Raw genomic sequence first — 12,745 nt, forward strand, 5'->3', positions numbered from 1 at the left:
ACAAGCAAACATCTCAGTACTTCCATGTAAAGGTTGATATGTTCATGTTAAACTCTTTGGTGGTTTTGTATTAGTTCATTTGCATGTAGAATTATGTTTGTGATTCTTTTTTGATTATTTGTAACAGGTATTGGAACTTTTAGTTTTCTATGTTTTTTAAGAGTCCTTATTTTAATATTTTATTGCAGGAACTCTTCTTTAAATGGCAGTGACAGTGATATTTGAGGTGCCTTTTGTTCTGCAGTGTATTTATACATATTTGCATTTGAAAGATATACTAACAAAAAAAAAATAGTATAATATATATATATATATATATACTGTATATGTGTGTGTGTGTTATACTATAAATGTTGTGCATATATGTACAATGTACACACACACACAATAATGGCTCTGTGTAGGCCTACAGTAGACTTGAAGCTGGAGAGAGCAGTGAAACAGTGGCTGTGTCTGACACACTCCAGCAGATCAGCAGGTGTTTATCTGCAGCAGGTCCGCGTGTGTTTTTGCTACACAGCACATGTCAGTTCTGGGCTGTTTGCTCTGCTGTCTCTGGGGCTCTGCAGGTCTTTGAGGACATCCTACAGCACTTACACGTTACTACATTACTGAGCCACGCTCCGTCTGAGAGACTTCAGCGGAGCAGATAAAGGTCATCATCATCCGGCTCCGCTGACCACAGTTACAGGACAGTAATGCACACGAGTCCAGCGCAGGGCTTCAGCTCTAAATACAGCCTTGTGCAGATTTATGGCATTATCAGTGTAAATATATGATCAATTTCATTCATTAAATTCATTCATAATAGCATTTCTGTAGCTCAAACAGTAGAGCAAGCTAGTCATAAGTTTGATTCCCAGGACCTCATAACATGTGTACGTTGAATGCAATGTAAATTGCTTTGGATAAAAACATCTTCCAAATGCATAAACCACTCCTAATATATTGTGTTGGTCAATAATCGGTTTAAAAATTGCAATAAGTAACACACACACACGTTTGTTTCTGTGAATTGAGGGGACTTTCCATAGACTTCTATTACTTTTATACTGACCAAATAATATTTTCTATCCCTAACCCTAAACCTACCCCTTACAGAAAACCTGTTTGCATTCTTACACTTTCAGATAAATATCATTTTTTTTACCCTTGTGGGGACCGTCAACAATATCAGGTTTTGCTAAATGTCCCCACAATGTAGCATAAACAGGCACACACACACACACACACAACCACACACACACACACACACACACACACACACACACACACACACACACACACACACACACACACACACACACACACACACACACACACACACACACACACACACATTATATCACTCATTAGATCTTACCTGCATTGACCTCCATCATTATCCACATTATAAATATTTGTTATATATTCACAAGCTATTGACTGGCAGTATGTTTGTGAGAAGAAATGAACAGAAGTCTGAAAGTGCTTTGAGAGTACGTCTTTGTTACTTTTTCATTATTTTTTTTTTTACATAAAAAAGAAAGTGACACAGGTGTTTGTTAAATGAACAATATTATTGTACAGTACAGCGTGGCCAAAGTGATATAATATACACAATGAATATCTTGAGGAGAAACACAAAAGCCTTCGTCATTTTGAACATTGAGGGACCAATTCTGACCCTGACATGCTGCGGTAGAAGCAAATGAATAAATGACAGCGTTTTCCTTCCTAAACCGTGAACAGAGAGGCACAAATCAACATCCATGCCACTCACACATTTACGTGTTTTTGGGTAGATGATGAATGTGACCAAGTGTCCCGTTGTCAAAAAAGTAGAAAAAAAGCACCTAAATCAGTGCAGCAAACAGGACGTGGTAAAAATGTAGTGTGCTTTGGTGGTTAGTGAGGTATGTGAGAAGTTAACCTAGTTACCTAGCGATACCAGATGTTGTGTTGCTATCCACATGACAGGAGCAGGCTAAATAAAGCACACTACGAAACAGAGGAGCATTTACAGAATGTCCAGACGTGGATGAATGATGAGGTAGCTACGTGAATGTTGCATATATGTTCATTACCGTGTGTCCATCTCAAGTGCAGGACTAACAGATGTTCATAAAACATTGCGGTACGATTGCGGTACGTTATGAATTGTGTTCTGGTGTGAATTTGCATTTGCGTGCTGTAGCTTGAAGCGTTTGTTCATGTCGTTCAGATGTGCGCTGCTTTGGCATGATTTCGGTCAGAATTGATCCCTAATGTGAATCCACACAGTTGCGCTGCATATAAAATGAATCCCTGTATTATCTTCTCTCTGGCTAACTCGTCTGGTCGGGTCGAGATTGTGGTGGGTTCAAGTTTTCTGGGAAGTGTCTGGCAATTAGAAAGCCAATGAGAGACATCAGCAATGCAGAGAGAGATTGGACCTGGGGATCGTTTCCCATATGATGACAGATCTCGCTGATTAACCACCCTGGTAACAATGCAACTAACTAGTCACTGTTTCCTGAAATTGTAGTAACATGGTCGCATCTGTCGTTGATAACAAACTAGGCCTGTCATTAATGATGTCACACTCAGGTGGTGGAGTAATAACCACTGCTTAACCAATTCAGGATTGCAAATAAGATGTGGTCACAATTAAAATTTCACAGGTGAAATCCAGTCAGTCCAATAGGAATCTGCGTTACTGAGAGTTTTGCACACTCACACAGTAAGCTGAAAGCTGCTTGGTTTGAAAGTGCTTCATACATTTCTATACTATTGACAATGGACCTTTTTTGCTAATTTCGTTCATGTAACCGCACTTTTGATGTCAGATTATTATAGTTAATTTGCACAAACAACAGAAAGCCATTCACCTTTTAAAATCTAAATATTATGCAGTACGAAATTGGTTTAAACTGATTATTCAGTCAGGTCTAGTTAACTATTTGTGATTCCCATTTGATGTTTGATTTATCGCGGGTTCCTCTTACGCCATACTCTGGGGTTTGCTTAAACTTTGACTTACATGCACGCTCTTCACAAACACAGCTGATTGTTGACATACCAAAATATATAGATCGAAATGTACATAGACTGCTGCAGCCGTCAATTCGCCACAGGTTCCCTAAAGATTTCCCATGGGTTTTTATGATGGTATTTTTCAACAACATGAGTAAAACAAGGTCTGTGGTAAATTTAAATTGATGATACTTGGATGTTTTGCGCTATAATGTAATTTACACACCCAGAATGAAAACATGAATTTTGAAGCAGTTATGTTTATTTTTAAAAATGTATGTTTGTTATAAGGAACTACATAAGAGTGTTTGGGGACATGAGTGTGTGCATTTAACATTGGAGAACAAAATGTCCAAGTATCATGAATTGAAGAACCCCATTACAAAACCTGGAGCCTTTGACGTCACAACTGCAGCACTCAATTGATTTAAGTGCAGTGAAGGCTATAGAACGTACTGCATGTTTTCTTGCTTAATGTGCAAAATGAGCATATGATATGATCTATTGAAGTCCACGTCATACCAACAAGATGCTTCTAACCGCGGGTCAAAAGTTGTACTTTCAACCACACAAACTTGCAATGCTGTTTGCAGAGCTTGGTTTAAGAAACACTAGCTATGTTTCCATCCACCTATTTTATGCACATTTTGGGATATCGCATATAACCGCTGGATGAAAATGCCAAGATGCGCATAAATTCTAAAAATGTGCATAAAAAAACATATGCGCTCAACCAATTAGGATACATTTCTTAACATGCACATAAGCTACGATAGAAACTTTTACCGAATAAATTCCTTGATCTGTGACTTTGCGATAGGACAGCATAACTGGACCAATCTCATTGCACAGCATCTGAAATGCTAGTTTAGTCGTTCAAAGTGCTTTTTTATAATTAACTCCCTGAACTGTGTTCCTAAACAGCAGCTCTAAAATTTATTGTGTACAAAAATTATTATATACAGTGCCTTCTCCTACTGCAGCAAATGTAATTTTTCTTGGTGATATTTAGTGCAAGTTAATCAAGAAGTGACGATTTTGTTCTCTTGAACTCACTGGACGCTTTATTCACAAATCTTTTATGCGATATTCCAATTTTGCACATAAGTTTAATCCGTAACTTTGGATGAATACTTTGAAAACTTTGGAAACATAGCTACTGAATCGCTAAAGTATGTTGGTAACGAGCATTGCTGCTTTTGGGAAGCGCACCCCAGGACACAATCAAACCCTCAGGTCCTTCAGTATCGAATCCCGACAGTGCCACAGTTCACTTCAAGTAAATGACATCACTAGCGTCTGCCGACGTCTCGGTCCACTCAGTGACACCGCTGCTGTTTTCACAGCTAATGCCTCTCGGGTGCGGGATATTCCTAATGTATAACTCGGACTAATGGGTGTACTGTGGTCTGCTGTAAAGTGGGTCTAAGGGTAATAAGCTGTTTATAGGGCTGGCGAGTTCGAAGCGATGCTATTGTGTCAACATGAGGTCAAACACCCCTCCTGTTCAATCTGCTGTCGACTTCCAAGACCTAAAAATAAAGCTGGTGATAAAGAATTGCACCTGCCACCCACTTTCATTCAGAAACATGGCTATAAAAGTCCTGGCAGGGTCCGAGCAGAAACACCTCGTTTCCTCTGTCGGTGGCTTAACAAGCCCAAAATAGGCCGTTTGACATATAGGCATCTGATTGTTTGAACATGGAGCATCTTGGACGCCTGCCGCGCATCGTAAATCCTTCGATCCCTCCACCCACCGACTACATTTAGGCCGAAACACCGACGACAACAATAACAGTAGTTTAAAAAAGCAGTACAGTGCAACACAAGAGGTGGGCGCTCCTCATCGGCTCGATTTATTGCTGAGTTACTAGAGTAAGATGACTGAGATCCCGGACGAACGTGTCACAAACGCCGTCCTCCCAGGATTCAAGAAGAGGTATTTTCAAGGACGTCAGCAAGAGTTCACATTTAGGGAAGAACCGGCAGCAGCTTCCACATCCAGCCTCGGCCAAATCCTGCCATGAATATTTACAAGTCCTCAAGGTGCCCTGGCATTGTCCGAGGGCCGGACTGAGGTTGTTGGAGACATGTACGGAGGGATAGCGGAACAAAAATGACTACTCACTCTGAAATGACTTACAGTTTCTTCCATCATATATAAGCACAGATCAAGAACAAAAAGCATTACTGTACAAGTACATAGTATTTGTTATAGATTTTTAAATTATTTTTCCATTTATATTTATGCATTAAACCAAGTTATTATTTTTTCAGGTCTTTAAAAACGTCTCAGGCTGACGAGAGACGAGTGTCCCGCAGCCCATACGGCCGTCCTCGGCAGTCTCTGGCCCCGATGATGTCACGCGACGAGCGGCCAATCAGACCTTGGCTTCCAGCATTTCCAGGAAGAGTTTGTGCATGGGCACCTTGCCCTGCATCTTGATGCTGTAGAAGTGCTGGATGGCCTTGGTGGCCGTCTGCCGGAGCAGCGGCAGCGTCATGAGCAGCTTCCCCGCCCGCCGAGGGTCTTCTGTGTGCTGACAGCTCTCATAGTCCTGCAGCGCTTCGTGAAGGGCGTCCTGGAGCTTCTGCACCGACTCCACGTCCTCTATGTGCATGGAGTCTGTCACCAGAACAACACACATCACACATGCTGAGTATATTACCCACACAGCCAATACAGCAAACATTAAAACTGCCTGACGAAGTGTAAAAAGTAATTTTTCAAAGTAAAAAAAGGGCGTTTTACAAGTAATACCATTTCAGTCTTTCTGCTTCAAAATGTCACTTTTTTTACATTCATTGTGTTACTTGCCATTTCTTTTTACAGTTTTGTTTCCCAGCTGCTTACACACATTTTCAAAACTTTGCCTCTTTTTTTCAAAACTTTACACACAAATCCAAGAATCGCACGCACAAAATGCAAAATGTCTCACATCTCTTGCAAAATGAAGCACTGCATTCAAAATATCACAATCACATCTCAAAAGCAAACATTTGCAAACACCTTTGCCATAATATCAATTCCTGTTCGATTTGTGTGTGTTACATAGAAATTGTGTGTTAGTGTTTTGCAAAAAGTGTTTTATGAAATTGAAAACTGAGTCAAAGGCTGATAATTAGTGTCTGGTTTTGCAGATTTGGTGTGTGCTTCTGCTGTTTGAGTGACAGCTTTCAGAAACTGTGTGACGAGCAAAGATTTTATGTAGAAGAAGTTGAGAAACAAACCCTGTAATTATTTGTGCTATTTCTTTAAAATTATTATTAATTATAGTTTATTTTAATAATTAAAATGAATCAGTACAACTGTGTTCAACATTGATAATAATCAGAAATGTTTGTTGAGCAGTAAATCAGTATATTATTATGATTTCTGAAGATCATGTGACACTGAAGACTGGAGAAATGATGCTGAAAATACAGCTGCAGATCACAGAAATACATTACAGTTTAACACATATTACCATAGAAAACAGCTGTTTCACACACAAAACTGTATTTTTGATCAAATAAATGCACTTCTTTCAAAACATTAACATTTTACTGACCCCAAACTTTTGAAAAATAGTGTAAATACTGATATAAAAAGTATTTATTTGACCATGTTTTATATTATAAATATGATCCATCCTACTGAATCCATATGTCCTGTTATTTATCATGTCAATAATTAATAATGCACACAACACAGTGCACAAAACAAGAAAAACAGATTGTCTTAGTATTTTGTCTTGTTTTCCAGTACAAATATCTAAACATTTTAAAATCATGATACATTCACTTGAGATGTACAATGTCTTAAGATATTACATTTTTTTTAAACTGCTTACAAAATCTTTTTGCAAAACACAACACACAATTTCTATGTAACACACACAAGTCTAACAGGAATTGATATTATGGCAAAGGTGTTTGTAAATGTTTGTTTTTGAGATGTGTTTGTGATATTTTGAATGCAGTGCTTCATTTTGCAAGAGATCTGAGACATGTAGCATTCTGTGTGTGCAGTTCTTAGATGTGTGTGTAAAGTTTTGTTAACTGAAAATATAAATTACATTCAAGGGATTTCATGCTTAAAACAAACAAACAAACAAAGAGTCAGAAAAAAACACTAATTCAAAAAGAGAACAAAATAATTTTTCTGACTCTATCAGCAGATATTTTTTCTTGTTTTAATCATAAACTCACTTAATTTTGATATTTTTTCAATTAATAAGACTTAATATCTTGTCATTTTGCTTCTCAAGAGAATGCCTCTTACTTTAAGACAGTTTAGATATTTGTACTGGAAAACAAGATAAACATACTGAGGAAGAATCACGTTTTGCAGTGTGAAGCTGAGAGAGACTGAAGACCTGGACTTGTGTGTGTGTGTGTGTGTGTGTGTGTGAGGTGGAGGTTAAAAAAACACGTCTGAAGAAACAATTTCCTTGCAATCCATCAGAAAGAGCCTGTCGATACGATTGATAAACTGCTAATTACAAAATCAATGGCTATGAATTTTCACAGCTGTCAGACAGCGGCAGTCCCGCGAGAGCCATCGGACAGAGCGCGTCTCTCTCTCTCCCGTCATCCCACACGCGCCAAAGCCCACCATCAGCATTTTCATTTCTCAGCCAGACAAAGAGAGACAGCGGACGAGACGGCAGAATAAAACGAGGCAGAGAGCAGGCCTCATTGATCAGGCGAGGACAGGGCCTGCCTTCTGAAAAGCCAGCTGTCGATACGGGCCTGTGTCTTCTCCCCCGAACGCTCGCTGATACTCATTCCATTCGACTTTACACAGTTTATTGACAGCCCTGGTGTTCCTAATGAAATGCTAAATTTATCTGTGGCGGTGGCCGTTATGGAGATAGAGAGAAATGAAAAGCTCAGCGGTCTCTCACGCTCTTCTGTTTCCGCTCCCTTCATCTTTCCATGGGACTCATGCGCTCGTATGTGTGAGTGTGCTCGAGTGGACTGAACTAATGAATAAAGCATACAGTCAGAAAACATGCACTGCAAAAAAAGGCTGATCTTAGTATGTTTGTCTTGTTTAATATATATCTATATATCTTAAATCAAGATATATTCACTAGATAAGCAAAATGACATTAGATATTTAGTCTTGTTTCCTGGGGCGAAAAAAAACAAAAAGTAGCTTAAAACAAGTCAAATTATCTGCCAGTGTGGGAAGTAAAAATAATGTTGTTTTAAGAGTATTTTACTTAGATTTTCTTCCCCCCAGGAAACAAGACTAAATATCTTATGTCCTTTTTCTTATCTAAATGCATCTTGATTTAAGAATTTTTTAAAATATATATTTTGACTAGAAACAAGACACAAATACTAAGTAAGTTCAGCCTTTTTTCGCAGTGATGTTTCTGAGGTTTTTCAGATTCTGAATTGATGCAATGTGGCATAACAGAGTAGAATAACAAATAAAAATAAAACAGCTATTTTGGTTTTGGTTTGTATATATTTTAAGTGAAAGATGATATTAATAAAAACAGTCTTCAGAGATTCACTGTGATTCCTGTACTGTAAATGTAAAGGATGAATGTGATGTGGTGACATTGTGTTTGTCTTTGAACTTTTATTTAATACTTTTAATGTTACTATTTATCACTTATTTTAGTTATTTGAAATGTAGCTTAATTGATTTTCTGTGCAATTCTTGCCTAACAGTGAAACGTGTTTGAGAGGGACTAAAACATCAATCAAAATAAAATAATAAAATAATCATCTTATCTCTAAATGTGACGCGTGACAGTTGGTTACTATATTCAAAGTATCTTATGCTCATCAAGACTGCGTATATTGCAAAATTGTGAAATATTATTACAATTTAATACAACTGTCTTCTATGTGAATGTGTTAAAATATAATTTATTTCTGTGATCTGCAGCTGTATTTTCAGCATCATTACTCCAGTCTTCAGTGTCACATGATCTTCAGAAATCATAATAATATACTGATTTACTGCTCAATAAACATTATTATTATTATTATCAATGTTGGACACAGTTGTGCTGCACAATATTTTTGTGGAAACTGTGATACATTTTATTTTTCAGGATTCACAGAAAGTTCAAAAGAACAGCATTTATTTGAAATATAAACTACTTTATCTTTATATCTACTTTAACATTCTAAATATTTTTACTGTCACTGTGGATTAATTTAATGTGCCCTTGCTGAATAAAACTATTAGTCTCTTAAAAAAAAAAAAAACACTCTTACTGACTCCAAACAATTGAATGGCAGTGTATGTATAAACGTAAAACAAAGAAACAATCAAAGGAATCAGTCTAAAGCTGCTGATACCTGAGTTGGCGAGTGCGATGGCCTTCAGCGTGACGAACTCCTCCTTCTCCACCTTGAGTTTCTTGTACTTGCGCACGAGCTGTAGGATGGACACATAGAGGTCCAGCAGGCCCGTGAGCCGCGAGTGCTCCTCGTCCATCACATAGTCCTCTGCATACACCAGCTCGTCCTCGTAGGGCAGCGAGCGGAACACGATGCTCAGGATCAGGATCTCCATCCATGCACTCTGCAGTAGACTCATCTGGTCTCCCAGAGACAGGCTGGAGAAACCTGAGCAGGAGACAAGACATTCTGTACTCAATATACTGAATGAAGAAAATATACTGCACACACACACACACACACACACACACACACACACACGGCAGCCCGGGGCTAGTTGTCACACAGGGACTCAGTAAGCAGGAGGTTTTCAGCCACAATGTTGTTTCCTAACCGTGGTTTAGTATGTCTTCAACAGGACATTTGTTGTGAATTCTGTCCTGAAAATTAAAATTCAGAATCATCATATTTTTTGTAATATTAGTTACACATTAAAACTGCACTGCATACATTAAAATCATGCTTCATAATTGATTTACTGTTTAAATGTTGTTAAAAGGTCTACATGCCCCTCTGTAGTTTGTGATGTGTTAAATGAACACATCTCTTATTTCTGATCAGTATTGATTTAAATGTTTGATGTTTTCAATGTCAAGACTTTAAGGTTTGTGTCTGTACAGAAACCCCTCTCCTGGGCAGGGCTATTAGTTTACTAAAACTAAAACAGAAACTACATTTAAAATCATTGAAAAATAGATTTGTTATTTGAAACAAAATAAACATTAACTGAAATGAAATGAAATAAATATATATATATATATATTTCAGCTAGTTTCCAAGGCAACATTTCTCATTTTAATTTAGTTTAACTTAATGCACTAAAGTAACTTAAACTAAGACTGAAATAAAAATGAATAAAACTATCGACACAATTAAAATAAAAAAACAAAAAAACTACTACTACTAATAATAATAATACAACTGATTCAAAATATTAATAAGAACTATAATAGTATCTCAATAATACTAAAATAACACTGCTCCTGGGTTCCTTCATAAAGGAAAATATTATGCAAGTAAAACATTTAGGCATTATAAATACATTTAAATAAAACATTAGTATGGTGTTTATGCCATTTTGTTAGATAAATGTAATTTGGGGATAAAACTGTCTCACTGCAATGCACGAGAAACCACACAAAAATACAAAACATGCTTCATTCCCCCACCAGAAATACTGTGTTTAATACAGAAATTCTAGAGTAACACATATTAAAACAGGATAAAGGCATTATGATTATGCTCTCTTTCTTCATGTGTTTTCTTCTGACAGCTGTCAAAAACGTGTGCGGCGAGCCGTTTGCACATCACACGATCGCTCCGATGATTAAAATGATTGCTTTACAAGTGGACTAAAGCAGAGCTATCTGCCCTGCTCACCATAAAAGAGCCGATAGATTACAGTATTGATCCACTCGCCCGCCACACCTGACCCCAAACTTTCATATGAATGCAGAGATGAGCGGGCGATGTCTATCTGCCGCCGGCGGACGCTCTGGAGTGTTTGTGGGCCGAGAGACAGAAAGAGCCGGAGGAGAATAAGAAAGCGTCAGAAAAGAGAAGCTGAGTGTTTAATTTCCTTTATCAGACGGGCGAACAGCGGCTGGGTGTGCTGGAGGATACATTAATTAACAGATTGCGATCAGGACCACGGGGCCCCAGACAATGTGAAGAGGGATCAATAAGGGCCTCGCAATGGAGGTGCGGGATGAACGGGAGCCGCCGGAGATCAGGTCAGCTCCATACATACAGTCAGAAACACTTCACGCTACACAAAATGCGAGATTCATATGCAAAGTGCATTGATTTAGTGCATGAATGCCACATGTCGATCACGGCCTTCTTTTACTGGAAGGCCATGAGTGTCTTTGACAAAACAAAGAGGTGGACAGCGATGCCTAAACAGGAAACACTGTTCACAACCCATGAAGTGAAGTGACATACTGCCAAGCATAGTGACCCATACTCGGAATTCGTGCTCTACATTTAACCCATCCAACATGCACACACACACACACACACACACACACACACACACCCGGAGCAATGGGCAGCCATTTATGCTGCGGCGCCCGGGGAGCAGTTGGGGGTTCGGTGTCTTGCTCAAGGGCACCTCAGTCGTGGTATTGAGGGTGGAGAAGAGCGCTGGACATTCACTCCCCCCACCTACAATCCCTGCCGGCCCGAGACTCGAACCCGCAACCTTTGGATTACGAGTCCGACTCTCTAACCATTAGGCCACGATATGTTCTGAGGCCCATGTTACGTGTTCTGAGTATGGGACAGTTCTGAGTTACACAGGATATCAAATAAGATGAGACTTCATTTTGATCAAATACTATTTCAGTTTTACTACTAAAAAAAATTCATGTTTAATTAATTGTATTACTTTGATATTATTTTTAATTATTTGTGAAATTTGCTAGCAATTTCCAAGTGAAAATTGTTTTAAAAATGTTTTCTTTTTCAGAGTAGATATTATAAAACAGATTGTGATTAAAAAAAAAACCTGAAGATTTGCATTTGAAAATTAAATGCTCATCAACACACATGATGCATATTTTATAATACATCTGAGAAGTGCTACTGCTTGGAAAAAGCTTATGGTTAGACTAATTAACTATATTACTCAGAGGAAGAATTGTTTATTCTGATTTATTAATATGAATAAATATCAAGTCATTTTTTTATAGTGTTTTACACAATACAGTTCAAAGTAGCTTCACATTAATAAACAAGAAATTAATTGTTTGTCATATAAAATTCATCATACGAAGCAGCTCTACAGGAGACAGTGTCATTATTGAGCTTTAGTTCACTGTTGATTCATTTCAGGTTAATAAAAGTGTTGATCTTGCAAAGTTAATGTCATTATTCAGATCAAATTTTGCCCTTATCCGATAGTTCAGCACAGTTAAATCAATAATTTTATTGAATATTAATATTAACTGTTTTTTAAACCCCAAATGTAAAACTATTTATTGAATACATATACAGCACATATATAATGCTTGCTTGAGACACAGCAGTTTATGAAGTTCTGCCTCAGAGTGCTGACTTCCCTTCAAATGGGATCTACTTCATTAAAATCTGCTTTGACAGGTTGTTTCTCATGTCCATTTACTCATGTTGAAATGTTTCTGAAATCTCTTTTTTTACTCGGTGCAGAAACGGCGGCCATTGTGATCTATCTTAAGCACTAGTAAAAAATGTAATCAGTTTTTAGCTTGTTTTTATGCAGCCCAATAAAATTCATTGCTGGAAACATCTTCCATAACAAAGACAAGCTCGGCCATCTCCCCGTGATATATTTCACGCTCTCTAAATCAAAGCCAGCAAT

General features: G+C 37.9%; 1 protein-coding gene across 2 annotated transcripts in view; it reads right to left on the minus strand.

Annotated features, from left to right (window-relative positions):
• Nucleotides 1-1,469: 1,469 nt before the first annotated feature.
• LOC306850188 (steroid hormone receptor ERR2-like) overlaps nucleotides 1,470-12,745 on the minus strand; it is an 89,515-nt gene continuing 78,239 nt past the window's right edge. The window contains exons 6-7 of one of the 2 annotated variants that reach the window (XM_079385680.1): nucleotides 9,304-9,573; nucleotides 1,470-5,620 (exon numbers count right to left, since the gene is read on the minus strand). In XM_079385680.1, coding sequence (XP_079241806.1) covers nucleotides 5,376-5,620; nucleotides 9,304-9,573 — 515 coding nt within the window. In that variant the 3' untranslated portion in view covers nucleotides 1,470-5,375. The remainder of the gene's footprint in view (nucleotides 5,621-9,303; nucleotides 9,574-12,745) is intronic. The other variant, XM_079385679.1, reaches the window with a different exon arrangement.

The sequence above is a fragment of the Barbus barbus genome, assembly GCF_936440315.1.
Source record: "Barbus barbus genome assembly, chromosome: 30".
Classification (NCBI taxonomy): domain Eukaryota; kingdom Metazoa; phylum Chordata; class Actinopteri; order Cypriniformes; family Cyprinidae; genus Barbus; species Barbus barbus.